This window comes from Neolamprologus brichardi, chromosome 7 (assembly GCF_056152115.1).
Source record: "Neolamprologus brichardi isolate AB-2024 chromosome 7, ASM5615211v1, whole genome shotgun sequence".
In the NCBI taxonomy this organism is placed as follows: domain Eukaryota; kingdom Metazoa; phylum Chordata; class Actinopteri; order Cichliformes; family Cichlidae; genus Neolamprologus; species Neolamprologus brichardi.
In genome coordinates this window covers 27592095-27612668 of record NC_142110.1, presented here as the reverse complement: position 1 = coordinate 27612668, position 20574 = coordinate 27592095, and the positions used below count along the sequence as shown (strand labels likewise).

Below are 20574 nucleotides of genomic sequence, written 5' to 3'. Positions count from 1 at the left end.
CTTGTTTTTTAACACTCACTTCATAAATAACAGTTTAATGCTGTGAGACAGATCTCCTAAATTATGGAATAACTTGCCATTGCACAATAGAGAGCCCCCTTTCAGAACACATCTTAAAACTAGTGCTGTCAGCACTACTTAAAACCCATTTTTATTCCTTGGCTTTTGACTGCAGTGAGACTTAGCTTATCTTTTAATTAAATTATTTATTAACTAATGAATTATTTATTATTATTTTTAATTGGCTTTTATTTATATCTTATGAAATTGTGATTATTTAGTTCTAATGTACAGCATTTTGTGTCATCTGTGGTTGTTTTTAAAGTGCTTTATAAATAAAGATAATGATGATGATGATGATGATGAAGATCTGACACTTTCGTAAAAACATGTCCCCACACTGAAGTCAAAACTGAAGCCACAAAACTTTGCAGAATTTCCAGAAACTGTAAATGGTCATGTAAAACTGTACAGCCCAACCACAACAACACTGACATATCAGTCTTTCAGATGAAGTTTCTTGATCCAATGACGTAAAGGTTTTGTTTTCTTTCTGTGTGTCTAAGAGGGGGCCAAAAGTGTTTGCCCTGGGCCACTTAGAAGATTAGTCTGGCTATGTTTAAACCAAACTTAAACCTAGCTATAAACACACCCAATAGCCCGATGTCCCATGCTGGAAGTTACAAGTGTGGGGACCTTTCTGTCCCCACACGGGTCCCCACAGCACCGGTAAAACCAGCCCTGCCACGGTGCGCTGGGGAGGAGGGTAAGAAACGCCCCCTGTGGGCGGGCCTTCCCGCTGACCGTGCGCCGACAAACACCGTGAGGGACTGTGCTCTGCACGCGCGGCTCTCGGGGCGAAGAGCAATAGGAGTTTGGATCACTCCGCCGGGGCTTTAACGTGAACTAGAGCCGCAGACGGAGTAGCGGGCAGGCTGCTGTTGGTGCCCAGTCCCGGGACTAACTAACGCTTTTTCCTCCGCAGACCCTGGAGCTCCACAGGTACTCTGATCTGAGGTTTACCGGGATCTGTGTGTCTGTAAGTACTGCGAAAAACAGAGGTACTACTGCTCTGAGGAGGGACGGGGCTCACTATTCTGAGGTCAGCTCAGATATGTTTGTACCCGCAGGGCTCTGAAGCTTCACAGCTTCACCTGCTCACAGGTACAGGTGTACTCTCTCTCTCTGACACGCACACCGGACCAGATGCTCCGACCAGGGGTTTACTGTATGTGTGTCTCAGGCTTTATTACATGAAGAAAAATGAACAGTTTAATGTAAAATGATTAGTTTGAAAGCAGGAGGCTGGCACCAGAGTTGTGATGTGTGGGTGGTGTAGGTGGAGTAGATCAGTGTAAAGAAGAAGCCACACACTTTTTCTTGTGCTGAGAGCGGAGCAGAGACTGATGCTGAACTGGGAGAGGTCTGAATTGCAGTACTCTGACTCACAGTACACAGGACTCGAAGTATTTGAGTATCTGCTGCTAGCGTCCTGTGTTAGATACCACAGGGACCCTCACAGGTTGGGCTTTGCTGCAGTGTGAGGACCAAAAGCTTATTAGGCACAGGTGTTCCTAATATTTTGTCTGTGTTAGTGGGTCAGTGACAGCTGCAGGCTGTGTGTGAGTCCTCTGTGCCAGCACACACACGATCATCATCGTCATCAGTGAGGTCAGAACAGAACACCTGAGCCTGTGAAGGTGTAGTTGGAGCTTGTTACAGTTTCCTGTTCCTGTTTGTGTCTGTAAACAGTAAGTCTGTAAATCATCATCATCACTCTGCTTTAATCTTGAAATGTGCGAGCAGTAGGCGTGACTTCAGGTGTCTGATGGGGTTTGAAGCATGTTTTGGCGTTTGTGTCAGAGACTGAAGCGCACTGCTTTGCGACTGGCTGTTTGCTCGCTCTCCTGCTTACTCGAGCGTGTCAGATTCACACGAAGTCTCCTCCACCAACCAGATTAGTCTCAGAAATCCCAGATTGGTAAAAGCCTGGTGCTCAGCGTGGCTCAGTGATGATAAATCGGGTTCCTGGCAGTGCCGGTGCGTCAGCCTCGCTTTGGCCAGGGTCAGATTGACACTCGGGTGGGTTTCTCTGAGGTCATAGCGTTACCGTGACGCCAGGGAGACACGTTAGTCATGCTCAGTCATTGCAGGAAGCCAAAATAGTTTTTCAAGTTAAAACTGGATTCATTGCACAGGACAGGAGCTACACAGGGTGGTTCTGCATCGTGCCAGTAGCTGAAAGCTCCAAATGGTTCCTTCCATCCTCAGATCCCTGCAGGAGAACCGCAGCTTCCTCTCCTGTGAGCAGCTGGAAGTTTCTAGACACACGCCGTATTTTTATTATAGCATGAAGAATATTTCTGAACTAGACTAACCCTAATAGTCATGAGTAACCACGAGCTCAGGCACTGATTCAAGCTTTAAGGTTATTTACCTCCGACCACATTAAAATGATCATTCTGTCTGTGAGTCTGTGATGGTGTGGATGGTGATGCAGGTGGTGTAGGTGTCTGTGAGTCGGTTCCTTCTGTAAACACTCATAAATAAGAATATGTGATGTTCAGACTGTAAAAATGGAGTGGAGAGGGTTAGGGTGGTGTTTGAGCTGAAGCTGTAGATCAGGGTGGTGTTAGGGTGAAGCTGTTTTGGGAGTGGATGTGTCAGATAGACAGGTGTACACAGTCTAGTGCAGGTAAGGTTTCATTCAGAGGGTCTGCTCTGATGTTAGTGACGTGGAGGCAGCTTACAAAATGACTCTTAATGAAAGCATCAGGCTGGTTTAAGAAACCACCCTCATCATCCATCAGCACTGCCCCGACTGAGCTGACCGATCACACCCGAGTTCAAATCACACTTGGGCTGAGGAAAAAGTTATCATCCGGGCTCAGAAATGAGGACAGGAAGTCGTAGAGATTTATCTGGATCCAGTTTTCATGTTTAAAGATTTTTTAGTTAAAGAAAATAAAGAAAGCACCAAAACTGAAGAGAGCTGCACCACAGATATTACAGACAGTCAACAATAATCAATAAAAATCAACAATAATCAGTTCAGCGATACTTTGGATGGAGCTGAGGCTCACACAGGACCACATCTCAGCTCTGAAACTCAGAGAGGATGGGCCATGAAGTCCTCAGTGACAGGATGCTTCACTGTTTGACTTCCAGTGCAACAATGCTGGTGTGAGTGTGTATGTGTGTTGTATGAATGGTGTCTTCACACGGGGGGTCTCATCCCGGTTGGTTGGGGCTGAAACAAATGAGCCTGGAGGCGTCCTGTCAGATGCTGCTTGTCTTGGTCAGTCAGGAGGAGCTGTTCATTCCTGCTGCTTCAGCTTCTTCAGTCTCGTCTACTCACCTCAGGCATGAATGTCAGGGTCATCCTTTGAACTGTTCTTTCTCCAGTGGAATAGCTGTGCAGCATGCATCTTTAACGACTCTAAAGAAAAAGTTTGGGTTTTCTCTGATCCACACAGGTACATACGCTATATTGCCAAGAGTATTCAGTCACCCATCCAGATCATTGGTGTTCCATCACTTCCATGCCCATAGGTGTACAAAATCAAACACCTAGGCATGCAGACTGCTTCTACAAAGATCTGTGGAAGAATGGGTTGCTCTCAGGAGCTCAGTGAACTCCACCATGGTACTGTGATAGGATGTTACCCTTGCAACAAGTCTAGCGTGACGTTTCCTCTACTAAATATTCCATAGTTAGCTGTTAGTGGGATTATAACAGAGTGGAAGTGATTAGGAATGGCAGCAGCTCAGCCACTGAGTGATTGGCCACGTAAACTCACAGAGCGGGGTCAGTGGATGCTGAGGATCAAAGTGCACAAAGGAACTTTCTGTCGAGTTAGTCGCTACAGACCTCCAAACTGTTTGGCACAGGGAATAGTTTGGGGATAGAGCTTCCTGTTTCAGTATGACTGCACATCAGTGCAAAAGCCATAAAGACATGGATGAGCGAGTTCGGTGTGGAAGAACTTGAGTCCTGACCTCAACCCGACAGAACACCTTTGGAATAAATTAGAGTGGACACTGAGAGCCAAGCATTCTCTTCCAACATCAGTGTCTGACCTCACAATGTGCCTTTGGAAGAATGGTCAGAAATTCCCATAAACACTCCTAAACCTGTGGAAACCCTTCAGCTGTTATATTAAACCCTATGGACAGGTGGATGTCACTTAAGCTGTGTGTGTGTGTGTGTGTGTGTGTGTGTGTGTGTGTGTGTGTGTGTGTGTGTGTGTGTGTGTGTGTGTGTGTGTGTGTGTGTGTGTGTGTGTGTGTGTGTGTGTGTGTGTGTGTGTGTGTCTATTCACACTCATTGATATTTGGTTAAATATCTCTTAGCAGCTGCACATCAACCAAACTCTTCTGGTATCCATCAAAAGCTCTGGCTGATATCAGACCGCGCTCCTTGTCAAAATTGGTGAAGTTAATTTTAATTGGTTGGTTTCTTGGCACAGACCCGGAATTTAAACAAAGTTCCTAAATGTTGCGGAGCGTTGAGGTTGGAGCTTTAGAAAGTTTATTCATGACAACAATCATTGTATGCAGTTTGTGCTGCTGGAGTCACCTCGGAGGGGTCAAAGGTCATCAGCAGCCGTAGACAAAACATGAATGATGCTGTAGTGCATGTGAGTGAGCTTCACTCATCTTCTTTTCACATTTCATCACAGCTCGTTTGTTTTATTGACATTTAAACAAACTAAATGATAATAATGATAAAAACTGTGTTAAGTTTAAGTTGAAGCACTGTTTTCTGTATTTTTAAACTTTTATAAGGTAGAAAAAAGCTTTTAAATCTGGAACAAACCCTCCCTGTGGCAGCGTTTTGCACAATCATTCACATCATACAGTACGCATCCTTTTAATTTCAAACTGACAGATATCTGAAGCTGGCAGATTTCCATCCTCGGTGACCTGCACTAGTCTGACTCTCAGAGAAAGCAGGAAGTCTGACATTGTGTGTCTGTTGTCGCTGCAGTGTGTTCGGAGCACGTCGCTGTGTTGGACACGATGTCCTGCCCTCACCGCCTCCTGCTGGTTCTGCTAGTTCTGCTGGTTCACGACCCTCCGGCTCAGTCCAGGCCAGCCACAGAGGACACGCGCACAGGTAAGGAGCATCTGAGGTCTGAGGGTGGACACCATGACTGAAAGACGTATCTAAAGTCACTTTTCAGACTCAGTTTAACCTGAGTTTGCTTCATTTAAACTAGAATTAAAGCCGTGTTTTATGTCCCAAACTCAGACACGTCAGTATAACTGACACCAGCGAGCAGCAGCAAATCCTCACAGTTAGACAGCTGGTCTTTAGCATTTCAGTTTAACTGGATCCAGGATCCCAGCATGGAACGAGACGATGTAGCCTCCTGATGGAGGCTTGAAGCAGTTAGAGCCATTCATACATGTAAACACTGAGGCTGAGCTGTGAGCTGTGACAGCCCTGCTGTAAGACCCTGGTGTTTAAGGAAGATATTACTAAACTAACTAATCCAAACTCCTAAAATTCAGTTGAAGATTTGTCAGAGAAGTGCATCTCTCTTCTTGAAGACTCTGAAGCAGGTGGATATTTGGTTTTTATGCATTTTATTAATTTATGAAACCAAATTGAAGCATGTGCAGGTGAATTTCTGCAGTGAAGTAAAGTGGGGTGTCGTCGGCGTGGCTGCAGCTTCAGACGCTGTTAAATGTGGGAGTTATGATAAACATAAACACTTTTCTGAAAAACTGAAATGAAAACGAAACGCTATAAACTCACAAATATTCCTTAACAGAGAATCTGAGACACAATAACTTGTTTCTTTTAATTGGCTTTTTTTACTGTCACTGGCTTTTATTACTATTTTTAGCCTGAAGCAGAGAGCTGTGGTTATCTGAATAACCACAGTTCATGGTTAAAGCCTGGTGCTCAGCGTGGCGCTGTGATGATAAATCGGGTTCCTGGCAGCGCCGGTACGTTAGCCTCTTTTTAAGTGCTGCAGCGCTTGTTTGGGCCTCGCCCTCCTTTGTTTGAGGCTCGTTCACATCTGATCTTGACTGTGGTCGCGGTGTTTCTGTCTCCACGTTATATAAAAGCTCCTAAAAGTTTCCAGTGAGAGAAGTTCTGTAACAGGAAAGTGACTTCAAGGTTTGGTTGTTTGTGGCTGCAAGGCATCTGAAAACGTTTAGAGTGATTTTTCCTGGTGAGAGTGAGGACAGCGCTCAGACTGGTCCTGTGAGAACACATGAAGCGCTGTGCAGCACAGACACAACAAACACGCTTGCCTCGGGTGGTGTGTGTGTGTGGGTGTGTGTTTGTGTATATGTGGGTGGGTATATGCCGGTCCAACCATCTGGACTCCAGCTGAGTGTTTGAATCTGTAGTTTCTTGTTATGCTCGGCTCAGGTTGAAGCCACGCCTCCTTGTGGCAGACGCAGTAACAGAAAACGATCCTGAGCTGGTTTCTCGTAAACAGCGTCCCTCGAGCCCGGCCCTGTCTCACTGTTCTTCTCTGATGTGTTTACCATGAGCTGTACTTTCAGAGCCACAGAGCCTCTTACACCATCAGACTACAGCAGAAGCCCTTCCAGGCTCCTGATGCTGGTTTGGTTTTCTGTTTGTGACCGCTGGTCAGAGAATATGAAACAGCTGAGGATATTTCTTTGAAGCGTTTAAGCTGAAACTGTTCTGCTCACTTCCTGCTCCAGGTTTCATTCTCAGACTCTCCCAGAGCTGCTCTGCATGATTCACAGTTCATAATAATCCCTCTTTATCTGACCCTGGGCCTCGGTCCTCTGCCTGAAACTAGCTGCTGTAGGTTTGTCTTGTTGAAAACCAACCTCCTGATCTGGAACGAAAGTCTTCTAAAGCTGTTGCCCTGTTTACAGTTAGCAGTTTATTTCAGCCACATGTTAAATGTGCACATTTCACAAGCTGATGTTTCCCATCAGGTCTTACATATTCATTTTGGCATTACACTTCTTCTGGTATGAGCTTTTCCACAGAATCAAAGCATCAAGAGGGCACCTCAGTGTCAACCATATATTTGATTTGTGTAACATGCTGGGATATTTAAAATTAGAATGCTTTTATATAGTATATAGGTTCTGTCTTGGAGCGTTGTGACATCACTGCTTCTGGGATTACTAAAGTTTTTTGATTTCGATTCATGTCTAAAAAGTGCCAGATGTTAGTTTATTCTTCTGAATGTGGAATCAGACCGTCTGATGTCCTCTGAGATGCTCTCAGTCATCTTCCTGTGATACACATCATGTGTGGTCATTGAAGTTAATGCAGAACTGTAAAAGCTGCATGCTTTAAACATACTGCCTTTTATTTTAAAGCAGACACAGTGAAATCCTCCGAAGACGAAGAAGATGACGAGTCTTCGTCAGAGGAAAACAAGCTGTCCGATGAGCTGTCGACGAGCAGCGAGAAGCAGCAGCAGCGTAAGCTTCAAACTGCTCTCTCTCTCTCAGACAGGTGTTTGTAATCAGGATGCTTACGTGGCTGTGTCTCCTCGTTAGCACTGGAGCCGCAGTGGGTGATGCCAGACAAGATGGAGAAGCTGCTTCACGCCGTTCCTGCAAGCACAACGGTGAAGTTTCGATGCCAAGCAATGGGAAACCCGCTTCCCTCCCTGCGCTGGTACAAGAATGGGAACGAGCTGAGGAAGGACCAACGAATCGGAGGCTACAAGGTGAGTTTGTGACATCAGAGCAAGCTTCAGAGTTAGTTTTCCTTTTCATCCTTTTCGTTTACCTGTGTTCTCTCCTTCAGATCAGAGACCACATGTGGAGTCTAATTATGGAGTCAGTAGTTCCTTCTGATAAAGGGAACTACACCTGTGTGGTGGAGAACGAATATGGAAGCCTACGACACACTTACCAGCTGGATGTAGTCGGTAAGAGTGATGGTGAACATTTCAGGCACAGCCGAAGCTCTGTGAAACCCCATATTCCTCCAAACTGAACAAAAACACAGCAAATCATCATTCTTGTCCTCTTATTTTACCTCTGTCTTTATCTCCATCCTACCTGTTTCAGAGCGCTCTCCTCACAGGCCCATCCTGCAGGCCGGGCTGCCGGCCAACCAGACGGCAGTGGTTGGCAGCAACGTGGATTTTGTGTGCCGCGTCTTCAGCGACCCACAGCCTCACATCCAGTGGCTCAAACACATCGTCATCAACGGCAGCAAAGTGGGACCGGACGGACTGCCCTACGCTCGTGTTCTCAAAGTATGGAAAGCTGATATAAATGTAGTCAAACTTGTTCCCTTTACAGCCCGATCACACCTCAGGGGATACCTGCGTGCTGCCTGGATAGCAGCACTTTACATCAACATGAATAATCCCAGGAGCGCCGCTCCCTTTGTGTCTCTTAGACTGCTAACGTGAACACCACAGACAGAGAGATGGAGGTGCTGAATCTGAGGAGTGTAACTCTGGAAGACTCTGGAGAGTACACCTGCCTGGCCGCCAACTCCATTGGGGTGTCGCACCACTCTGCGTGGCTCACTGTGGTCGATGGTATGTGAAGGTTTGCAGGTTTGCCACGCACAGAAATGAACTCAAATCTCTGTTAATGTTCCCGATGTGATCTCTCCTCAGACCCTCCGCCCTCCCCACTGACCTCGCAGGCGTACCTGGAGATCTTCATCTACTGCCTTGGGTTTTTCATCATCGTCGTCCTGACCGCCACAGCAGTCATCTGCAGGCTCTGCTGTGTCCCGAAGAAAAGTGACTTCAGCAACCAGCTGGTCGTGCAGAAATTAGCCAAGAGCGTGCCTCTGAAGAGACAGGTGAGGAGACAGGTGAGGCGCCCTCGCTCTCTCCTTTTTAAGATGTGCTCTCAAACGCGCATCCTAAACCAGATAACTTATTAGCTGGAGAGGAAAATGTGTAACACAAATTTAGAAGATCATCATTTAGCCTGGAGAAATAGTTTGCTGCTCTGCAAAGCCAGAACATTTTACTATTTCATTGATTGAAGAAAATAAGAACAACACTAGGTTTCTCTTCAACACTGTAGCCAGGCTGTCAAAAAAGTCAGAGCTCTGTTGAGCCAACCATCCCTTTAACGTTAACTAGTAATGACTTCATGAACTTACTCACAAATAAAATTTTAACCATTAGAGATAAAATTACTCATAATCATTTCACATTTCACGTTATCTACAACTATTTTCACTACAATTGATATTTGTTTAGTATTGTTCTCCAGTTGATCTTTCTGAGTTAACTTCAGTAATTACTACCTCGAAACCATCAATGTGTCTTCAATGTGTCTTCCATTCTTACTCTGGATGGCATTACCTTGGCAAATAAAAACTGTAATTCATTATTATCAGGATGTCCTAAAAACTCCCTGAAAAGACTACAGTTGATCCCAAATGCTGCAGCAAGAGTACAGACAGGAACTAGAAAGAGAGAGCAGATTTCTCCTATATTTTCTTCTCGTCACTGGCTCCCTGTTAAATCCAGAATTCAAAATCCTGCTCCTCATGCTGTCAGCGTTAATCTCGTTAAAATGATGTTAACGCCATAACTGCATTAACGCAGCAAATCTCTGTTAGCGAGTTAGCCCATGGCTGCACCATGATGCAGCCCCATGCGTGGGGCGATCCGCGCTAACTCGCTAACGGAGATTTGCTGCATTAATGTGGTTATGGCGTTAGCATCATTCTAACGAGATTAACGCTGACAGCACTACTTCAAACTTTCCTTTTTAGTAAGGTGACCGTGAATCCTCCCTTACTTAAGCTGCAATAGGTGTAGGCTGCTGGGAGATTTCCATGATGCTGATGATGTGTTTCTTCACTCACATGTGTTTGTACCTCTCTGCATTGAATCATTAGTTATCATTCATCTTTGGCTCTCTTCTACAGCATGTCTTTGTCCCATCTTCCTCCCCAACTGTCTGCCCCTCCCTTAACCTGGTTCTGCTGGAGGTTTCTTCCTGTTAAAAGGAAGTTTTTCCTTCCCATTGTTGCCAAGCGCTTGCTTACAGGGGGTCATATGGTTGTTGTTTTTTTTTTTTTTTCTTTGTATTATTGTAAAGTCTTTACTTTACAATATAAAGCACCTTGAGGTTACTGTTGTTGTGATTTGGTGCTGTATAAATAGAATAGAATTGAATTCTGGGTCCACAGGTGTCAGTCGAGTCGTCGTCCTCACTGCAATCGGGGATGTGTTTGATGCGTCAGTCTCGTCTCTCCAGCACGGCCACCACCGTCGTGGTGGGCACGTCGCAGTACGAACTTCCCTACGACCCTGCGTGGGAGCTGCCTCGTGACCGGTAACCACGCGTTTTCTGCCCCTCGCCCCTCCCAATCTGCACCTGAGATTGCTGCAGCAATTGACATCAGGGCAAAGACTGCACTGTTATTTCTTCATCTGTTACATTCTAATGTAACCTGCCTGTCTCTGTGACCTTTGACCTATCACTAACACAACCAAACAACCAGCTTACAGACTGAGTTGGAGAGCTCACTGAGCTGCACAGCATGTTTCTGAAATTACGTCAGCCTCGTCTTCTCGGTCTGTCCTTAAGGTTTAAATATAATGAAAGTGAGAGTGAGTTCAGCGTGCTCCTGTATCTGCTGACCGTTTGTTTGTCGTCCTCAGACTGACTCTGGGGAAGCCTCTGGGCGAAGGCTGCTTCGGTCAGGTGGTTCTGGCCGAGGCCATCGGGATAGACAAAAACAAACCGACACGGGTCACCAAAGTCGCCGTGAAGATGCTCAAAGGTGAGAGAACTTGCAGGCAGCAGTTTAGGGTGAAAGATGCCCCCTGCAGCTGCCTCTTTGCAAACCACCTCCACCCTAGCTTCTCCATTCCAGCTTGTGTGTGTGCCCCTAATAAAATAAATGCAAATTACTTTAGAAGGAAGTAAAGTTCTGACTGTCGTGGTGCTCAGTGAAGTCTCAGCAGAGCTCCAAATATAAATGTGGAAACTTGTGCAAGTGTGAGCTGCAGGGGGCATGACATTGAGGTTGTCGCTGAAAGATTACGTGTTGTTGCTGCGTGCAGCCGATGCCACGGAGAAGGATCTGTCTGACCTCATCTCTGAAATGGAAATGATGAAGATGATCGGCAAACACAAGAACATCATTAACCTGGTGGGCGCCTGCACGCAGGACGGTGAGCGCCGCTGCGTCTGAGGTCTTTAAATTCCTGCCGTGTGACTATTTGATATTAACGCGTTTCTTTCATTCTCCTGGGTTCGCCATGACCCGGAGCAGGTCCTCTCTATGTGGTGGTGGAGTACGCTGCGCAGGGTAATCTGAGGGAGTATCTGCGAGCTCGCCGGCCAGTTGGGGCGGAATACTGGAGCGGCTCCAGGCAGGCGCCACTGGGCAGCCTGGAGGTCAGGGAGCTGGTGTCGGCAGCGTACCAGGTGGCCCGAGGGATGGCATACCTCGCATCAAAGAAGGTCAGAGAGACTTTACATCATCAGGGCACAGACTCTGCTCCTTTTCATGCTTGAACGATCTTGTGAACTCTGTGGGCATCGGTTTTCTTTTGCCAGTAAACACAGAGCGTCTGACGAGAAATCTGACACACGCAGTGCAGAAATATACTCACAGCCAATTTATTAGGTACACCCATCTCCATACTTTTATCCCTGGACTCTGCTGCTCAGAAGAATCAGGCTTCAGTTTAATTCCATTTCATTTAAGTTGCACAAAGCACAGTAACAGATGCCTCGAGGTATTTTATATTGTGAGATAAAGACCCTACAATTATAACTGATCATCATTTTTTTGTCTTGTGCTGGGTCTTGGTGCAAACTTACTAAAAATATGGAGCTGAATGAACTGAAGGGGTCTCCAGCCTTTATTCTTTAAGAATAAAAGGGGGACGGGGGTAGCTGTGTTGTGAGTGCATTGGGTTGTCGGTTGAATTCTCGGTGTCATGATGTAAAGGCTGACCCTCCCCTGTGCTTCAGTGCATTCACAGAGACTTGGCGGCCCGGAACGTTCTAGTCACTGAAGACAGCGTAATGAAGATCGCCGACTTCGGTCTGGCTCGAGACATCCACCACATCGACTACTACAAGAAGACCACCAATGTAAGTCGGACAGACTTTTATTTTGGCGGGGTGAAAGCCAAAGGTGACAGGGTGCTGATCTTTGGGTTTGGATGTGTCCGCAGGGTCGGTTGCCAGTGAAGTGGATGGCGCCGGAAGCTTTGTTTGACCGAATCTACACACACCAGAGCGACGTGTGAGTCCTCTGAAGCCTACCGAGCACTTGAACCAATTCAATTCAATTCAATTCAATTTTATTTAAATAGCGCCAAATCACAACAAAAGTCGCCTCGAGGCGCTTCATAGATACAGAGAAAAACCCAACAATCATATGACCCCCTATGAGCAAGCACTTTGGCGACAGTGGGAAGGAAAAACTCCCTTTTAACAGGAAGAAACCTCCGGCAGAACCAGGCTCAGGGAGGGGCGGCCATCTGCTGCGACCGGTTGGGGTGAGAGAAGGAAGACAGGATAAAAGACATGCTGTGGAAGAGAGACAGAGATTAATAACAGATACGATTCAACACAGAGAGGTCTGTTAATACATAGAGAGCGAGAAAGGTGACTGGAAAGGAAAAACTCAATGCATCATGGGAATCCCCCGGCAGCCTACATCTATTGCAGCATAACTAAGGGAGGATTCAGGGTCACCTGGTCCAGCCCTAACTATATGCTTTAGCAAAAAGGAAAGTTTTAAGCCTAATCTTAAAAGTAGAGATAGTGTCTGTCTCCCGAATCCAAACTGGAAGCTGGTTCCACAGAAGAGGGGCCTGAAAACTGAAGGCTCTCCCTCCCATTCTACTTTTAAATACTCTAGGAACAACAAGTAGGCCTGCAGAGCGGGAGCGAAGTGCTCTAATAGGGTGATATGGTACTACAAGGTCATTAAGATAAGATGGGGCCGGATTATTTAAGACCTTGTATGTGAGGAGCAGGATTTTGAATTCAATTCTGGATTTAACAGGAAGCCAATGAAGGGAAGCCAAAACAGGAGAAATATGCTCTCTCAGTCCCTGTCAGTACTCTTGCTGCAGCATTTTGGATTAGCTGAAGGCTTTTCAGTGAGTTTTTTGGACATCCTGATAATAATGAATTGCAGTAGTCCAGCCTGGAAGTAATAAATGCATGAACTAGTTTTTCAGCGTCACTCTGAGACAGGATATTTCTAATTTTAGAGATGTTGCGCAAATGGAAGAACGCAGTCTTACATATTTGTTTAATATGTGCGTTGAAGGACATATCCTGGTCAAAAATGACTCCAAGGTTCCTCACAGTGTTACTGGAGGCCAAGGTAATGCCATGCAGAGTAAGAATCTGGTTAGATACCATATTTCTAAGCTTTTCAGCGCCGAGTACAATGACCTCAGTTTTATCTGAGTTAAGAAGCAGAAAGTTAGTGGCCATCCAAGTCTTTATGTCTTTAAGACATTCCTGCAGTTTAACTAATTGGTGTGTGTTATCTGGCTTTATGGACAGATAGAGCTGGGTGTCATCTGCATAGCAGTGAAAATGTATGCTATGTCTTCTAATGATGCTGCCTAGGGGAAGCATGTATAAATTAAACAGAATTGGTCCTAGCACTGAACCCTGTGGAACTCCATAATTAACCTCAGTGTGTGAAGAGGACTCTCCATTTACATGCACAAATTGGAGTCTATTAGATAGATATGATACAAACCACTGCAGTGCAGTACCTGTAATACCTACAGCATGTTCTAATCGCTCTAATAGGATATTATGGTCAACAGTATCGAATGCTGCACTAAGGTCTAGCAGGACAAGCACAGAGATGAGTCCACTGTCAGAGGCCATAAGAAGATAATTTGTAACCTTCACTAAAGCTGTTTCTGTGCTGTGATGAACTCTGAAACCTGACTGAAACTCTTCAAATAAACCATTCCTCTGCAGATGATCTGTTAGCTGTTTGACAACTACTCTTTCAAGGATTTTTGATATGAAAGGAAGGTTGGAGATTGGCCTATAATTAGCTAAGACTGCTGGGTCTAGAGATGGCTTTTTGAGTATAGGTTTAACTGCAGCCACCTTGAAGGCCTGTGGTACATAGCCGATTATTAGAGATAGGTTGATCATATATAAGATCGAAGAATTAATCAGTGGCAGGACTTCTTTGAGCAGTTTTGTAGGAATGGGGTCTAAAAGACACGTTGATGGTTTGGAGGAAGTAATTATTGAAGATAACTCAGAAAGATCGATTGGAGAAAAAGAGTCTAACTTAACATCAATGGTACTAAGAGTAGCTGTAGATAATATTACATCTGTGGGATGATTATTGGTAATTTTTTCTCTAATGATAAAAATTTTATTTGTGAAGAAGTTCATGAAGTCATCACTAGTTAAGGTTAAAGGGATGGTTGGCTCAAAAGAGCTCTGACTTTTTGTCAGCCTGGCTACAGTGCTGAAGAGAAACCTGGGTTTGTTTTTATTTTCTTCAATCAATGATGAGTAGTAAGCTGTTCTGGCTTTGCGGAGGGCTTTCTTATAAAGCAGCAAACTATTTCTCCAGGCTAAATGATGATCCTCTAAATTTGTGACACGCCATTTCCTCTCCAGATTACAAGTCATCTGCTTTAGGGTACGTGTTTGAGAATTATACCACGGGGTCAGGTACTTCTGATTAGAGACCTTAGTTTTCACTGGAGCTACAGTATCCAGAGTCGTACGTAGTGAGGAGGTGAAATTATTAACAAGATAATCGACCTCTGTTGGGGTAGCGTTCAGATAGCTGCTCTGCTCTATGTTGGTACAGGGCATTGACGATGATAACAGTGGCTGGATTATATTCTTAAACTTAGTTACAGCGCTTTCAGAAAGACATCTACTTTGATAAAGTCCACTCTCCACTGCTGCATAATCAATTATTGTAAATGTAAATGTTATCAAGAAATGATCAGACAGGAGAGGGTTTTCAGGAAACACTGTTAAATATTCAGTTTCTATGCCATATGTTAAAACAAGATCTAGAGTGTGATTAAAGTGGTGGGTGGGTTCTTTTACATTTTGAGAGAAACCAATTGAGTCTAACAACAGATTAAATGCCATGTTGAGGCTGTCATTTTTAGCATCAACATGGATGTTAAAATCACCCACAATAATTATTTTATCTGAGCTCAGAACTAAATTAGATATAAAGTCTGAGAAATCAGACAGAAACTCTGTGTAAGGCCCAGGTGGACGATAGATGATAACAAGTAAGACTGGTTTCTGAGTTTCACAGCTGGGGTGGACAATGTTAAGCATCAGGCTTTCAAATGAATTAAAAGTCTGTCTTGGTCTTTCATTAATTAATAGACTGGTGTGAAAAATTGCTGCCACACCGCCCCCTCGACCTGTGCTTCGAGGTTTCTGATGGTTAGAATGGGGGTGTTGATTCATTTAAACTAACATAATCATCCTGCTGCAACCAGGTTTCTGTAAGGCAGAGTAAATCAATTTGTTGATCAATTATTAAGTCATGTACTAACAGAGACTTGGAGGAGAGAGACCTAATATTTAATAATCCACATTTCACTGTTTTACTCTTTGGTTCAGATGTGGATACTGTATTGTTCTTTCTTTGTAAATGTTTAAGTTGTTTGTTGCTGGTTTTTAGTTTGTTTTTTGTCTTTTTGGAAGCAGACACAGTCTCTATGGAGATGGGTTTTTGGGGGGGTAGCAGGAGGAGAGAAGCTGCAGAGAGGCGTGTAAGACTGCAACTCTGCTTCCTGGTCCCAACTCTGGATAGTCATGTTTTGAGGGGTTTAATAAATTTGTCCATATTTCTAGAAATGAGAGCTGCTCCATCCAAAGTGGGATGGATGCCATCTCTCCTAACAAGACCAGGTTTCCTCCAGAAGGTTTGCCAATTAGACTTCCTCTTCCTGTGATTTTACAGCATTTTACGGCTTCCTGTTTTTTGAGCTCATCACATCATGTTTAATGTGTGTTTTTAAAATAATTTACGCTGGTAGGGAGAAGCAGTCTCAGCAGAGATGCCTAGACCCCGCTCTGTCTTCCTCCTCCTCCCCAGTAGTGCTATGTGATACAAAGTAAATACAGGGCTAATATTACTGATGCCGATATATTTAACTTATAGAGGCAGCTGATGTCGAGAAGTGCGGTGCGTACTGATTTATGACAAACCATCATCAGTTTGAAAAAAGATCATTAAATCACTGTGACTTTTACTTTCAAAATAAGAAGTTAACACAGTAAAACAGACCTTCTGGCTTTTATTTTGAAACTGAGCTGAATGTAGAGGTGTCTATCTCAGCATCTGTAGTTTAATTGTGCTGAAGGCTGGAAACAAAGCAGACAGTCAGCACAGACGTGTTTCATAGCTCATGTTTGGGGTGTATGTATATAATTATTTATAAAATGATTTAACACACTTCAGTGAGCTGAAAATATGCTGCTACAGTAACAGCTACAGTATCTCACAAAAGTGAGTACACCCCTTAAATTTATTGAAATATTTTATTGTATCTTTTCAACATTAAAGATATGACACAATGTAAAGTAGTTATTGTGCAGCTTGTATAACGGTGTAAATTTGCTGTAATCTCAAAATAACTCAACACACAGCCATTAATGTCTAAACCGCTAGTAACAAAAGTGAGTACAGCCCTAGGTGAAAATGTCCAAACTGGGGCCAAAGTGTCAATATTTTGTGTACCTATCATTATTTTCCAACACTGCCTTAACTCTGTTGGTCATGGAGTTCACTAGAGCTTCACAGGGTGCCACTAGTCTGTCTGAAGTACTGTGACCTCTGACCTTTGTGCCGGGTGTGTGTGAGGGGTTTCCTTCCAGCAGCATTGTGTTTGCAGTGTTTTCACGTACAGCTGTGAAGTAGCTCTACACGCACTGCAGCCTGCACAGCTCTGCTCAGTGCTGCTCATGTGACCGCAGGGCGACGAATCACAGCAGAGCAGGGAGGAGCGGGCAGAGAGAAGCGGTGGCTGCAGACACACCTGTTGTCTGATGAATGGGTACAACACTGAACAAACTTAAGCACTGATCTGATGCCAATACCTGTGTTGCCACCGATACTGTCGATACTTGATCAGTCCGCCCGCCCCTACAGCCCGGCGTGTCCTGAGTCTGCACTGGGGTCTCCTCCGATTAGACCTAAAACTCATCATGATGAGGCGTCCTGTTCAGATGCTGAACCTGCCTCCTTTTTATGTGGAGGAGCAAATCTGCTCTGAGCTCCTCCTGAACTCCCGTCCCTGAAGCCCCTCTGGAAGCTCATTCCCACGCTCGTGCTCACGGGTGAGGGCAGGAACGTAGAACGAGCTGTAAATCTGCAACTTCGCCCTCAAAGCCCGACACAAATGTCTGTCAATAACCCGCTCTGCTCTCCTCCGACTCGTGAAACTCATCCCAGCCTGGAGTGGACCTCCACCCTGTTCCTACTCCACCCCAGCAGAAGGTGACGTTAAAGCAGCAAGTAGCTGTTTGACAGCTCCGATCTATGGAGTGTGAAATTAGACGCTGGCGCTAAAGATCATGGGTTAATGTTTACATGTTTGATGGTTCAGATGTTGTCTTCAGCTGAAGCAGAGAGATAGAAATAGTGATATAGAGAAATAGTTAGCTATTTAATATTTCAATTATTAATAAATGAGGATTTTTACGAGTTATTTTCATGTGACAGTTGGAAGCAAATTACAGAGCTGCTCGTTTACCTCTGTGTTCACAGCTGGTCATTCGGGGTCCTGCTGTGGGAGATCTTCACCCTCGGGGGGTCTCCGTACCCCGGCGTCCCTGTCGAGGAGCTCTTCAAGCTGCTGAAGGAGGGACACCGCATGGAGAAACCATCGGCGTGCCCTCAGGAGCTGTGAGTACATCATCACATCAAACGCTTCAGTCTGACACTTAAGCAGAGGAGCCGGTCATTCCTGGAAAACTCAGCAGAAGAGACAGCTTCATTAAATGCCAATATCTGAAAACATGAGACCTGGAGGATGAGCCGACTTTAAAAATCCAACATTTACGACTTTTATGCTCTAAATTCACTTGAAATTAGTCAAACAAGTATCTCCAGACAGCTGCAGCTAACAAACCTTCTGCCAAATCTGAAGGTCGCTTGTGTAGTCGCGCGTGACTGCATGTAAATAAGGAAACGCAAAGTCAGAGACACAGCTGCAAACATCTGTGATCAAAAGAGGATATTTTGTTTTATTTGGTATTGTGTTCATTGATGTGTTGATCCGACCTGCGCAGTAAAGCGTGTGTTGCATGGTCTCAGGTATCTGATGATGCGGGACTGCTGGCATGCCGTCCCGTCCCGCAGGCCGACCTTCCAGCAGCTGGTCGAGGATTTGGATCGAACTGTCTCCATCATGGCCAACCAGGTGACTTGTCGTTTCTTTGTTAAGGAGTAAAACCTGCAAATATCCTCCACTTCAGCTGTTTCTCTTCAGTTGGTCCCTCTCGTTCCTCTTTAAACATTTAACTGATGGGTGGAGCACTCGCTAACCATCAGGAAGACTGAGACAGTTATTTTATTATTTCTGTAAATTTAAAGTTATCTGTGAGCTGCTGTGAAATTTATACCACAGTCTGTGTTGGTTTTCTCTCATCTTAGTTGCAGTTGGCTAACGCAGAGCTGTGTGACTGCCTCAGTGCTGAAGCCTCTGCTGGACGTCAGAGGAACTTCAGCTTTGCTTTGACCTTTCAAAAACGTGGGGTCATGATTGTATTCATTTATTTGAAGCGGCATGGGTCTCTTGGCGAGAGAGCATTGATGTGACGTTGAGCAAAGAAAAGTTAGAAGCGAGTTTTGGTGTCATGTGACAGAGCTAAAGTCTCCAGAGCTTCCAATTCCTGTTCTAACATGTGATTCTGCCTCTGCAGGAGTACCTGGACCTGGCCGTCCCTCTGATCCAGTACACTCCGGTCCAGTACTCCCCGGTCAGCGCCTCTTCAGCTTACTCCTCCATCTCCACATAATCCTCCCGGGAGCCAGTCTCCTTCCTGAATCATCTTCCTCCCATTTCCTGCACAGCAGTAGTGGCGGCAGCCCTGGGACGAGCTGCTTGGCTGCGGCCTGATGTGAAGAACAGCTGGACTGAGCTGAGATCAGGAAACAGCACGGACTGACGAGACGTCCTCAGTGTGAATATTGTACATAAAGTTTGTCTCATCTGAGAAACGGGACATGAAAGGGTCAAGGTGGGAGCGAGAGTCTGTATAAATGTATAAATGTGTAAAACTCAAATCTCCCTGATGCTCCTGAATGCCTCGTTTATGGATTTTCTTTCTTAGATCTGTAAAATAACTGATTAACATATTAAAATACCAGAGTTTTTAATGCTTTGTGGATTAAATGTGAGTTATTCTTTAGAATAACTTCATGAGCAGCTGTTTGTTTCTTCAGAAAGTGAAACGATGAGTCTAAGGAAGCACGGACATTAGAAAATGTCTCTGATGATTGATTTTTTTTCTAGTCTTTGTTTTTCGTCATAATAACTAAGGTCAGCTTTAGTTTGAGCTGTAATAAATTTGATCACATCATCCTGGTGCAGACGAGCGGATCGGTTGCAAGCTCGTTCATAAATGGTTTCTTATAAAGTTCTGTCTAAATATATATTTGAATGATATTGGGTTTGAGATGGTGTGGCGCAGAAGGACGGCCTCAGAAGTGGAGGCCCCATTGATGAGAGAGAGTCTTCATCATGGCTCACACAAACATGGCGTTTTGCTCCCACAGAGAGGAAACATGATGGTGTTTCAGGTGCGTGTCTGTCTGCTTCAGCCTGTCTTTCCTGTTTCCTGCGCTAATACCATCAGTTTCCCCTCAGGCTTCCATGAATGTCTAAATCCTCTCCAGAGGGAGCTCTGCTGGCAAGATGTGATGATTGCAGCACAGGGAACATTTCAGATTTAGTTATTCACATTTGTGCTCAGCTTAGCTTAGCTTAGCATAACTGATCAGCAGGTAAAAAAAGTAAGAGGAAATCTCATTTCAACAGGTCTATTTTATTTTTGTGGGACTAAAGTTATCTGTAATTCATAAACAGTTATTGCAATCTTCTTGCACTTCCTCTGGTGTCCAGCAGAGGCAGCACTGAGTGGTTTCCATACACTCCCATGTTAAACCTTTACAGTACAAATTAACAAGTTTACACATTTACACTTTTACAATACACAAACTGCTTGGTCTCTGTTGATCATTTTTAAATAATTTCCTCTTCATGAGGAGTTTGCATTGTTAGGGGCGTGGCCTTTTTGACTGATGGGTGGATGGTGACACAGCCGGCTGTAGCTGCTAGCTGTCTGCTAACTTCACCTGAACTGGACCACTGGACCGTGTTTGTGCTGTTGGAGCATTTTTAATGACATCATCTGATCGATAATATGGCTGCTGTGAGGTTACTGTACTAACAGACTGTCCAAGAAGGCGGAACTCCAGGTTTGCTGAGTAACATCTGAGGATTTTGATTGGATGTCACACTGATTAGCAGGTATTTATGTGTGTGTGATACACCTGTACAGTCTGTGGATTCAGTTTGTGTATGAAGATGAAAAGAGGTGGTGAACTTATGAAAGTGATCC

General features: G+C 44.7%; 1 protein-coding gene across 2 annotated transcripts; it reads left to right on the top strand.

Moving 5' to 3' along the window:
• The first annotated feature begins 857 nt into the window (after nt 1-857).
• Nucleotides 858-19317, top strand: fgfr1b (fibroblast growth factor receptor 1b). 2 transcript variants are annotated; one of them, XM_087843410.1, is made up of 17 exons: nt 858-1039; nt 4991-5119; nt 7330-7434; nt 7513-7685; nt 7766-7889; nt 8032-8222; nt 8369-8513; nt 8595-8785; nt 10136-10281; nt 10611-10732; nt 11016-11126; nt 11228-11418; nt 11935-12057; nt 12141-12211; nt 17717-17854; nt 18266-18371; nt 18874-19317. In XM_087843410.1, the coding sequence occupies exons 2-17, from the start codon at nt 5023-5025 to the stop codon at nt 18967-18969; spliced, it is 2130 nt and encodes a 709-aa protein (XP_087699536.1). In that variant the 5' UTR covers nt 858-1039; nt 4991-5022; the 3' UTR covers nt 18970-19317. The 2 variants fall into 2 exon arrangements, with proteins under 2 accessions (XP_087699536.1, XP_087699535.1); XM_087843409.1 differs by having other exon boundaries at nt 8595-8797.
• The last annotated feature ends 1257 nt before the right edge of the window (nt 19318-20574 follow it).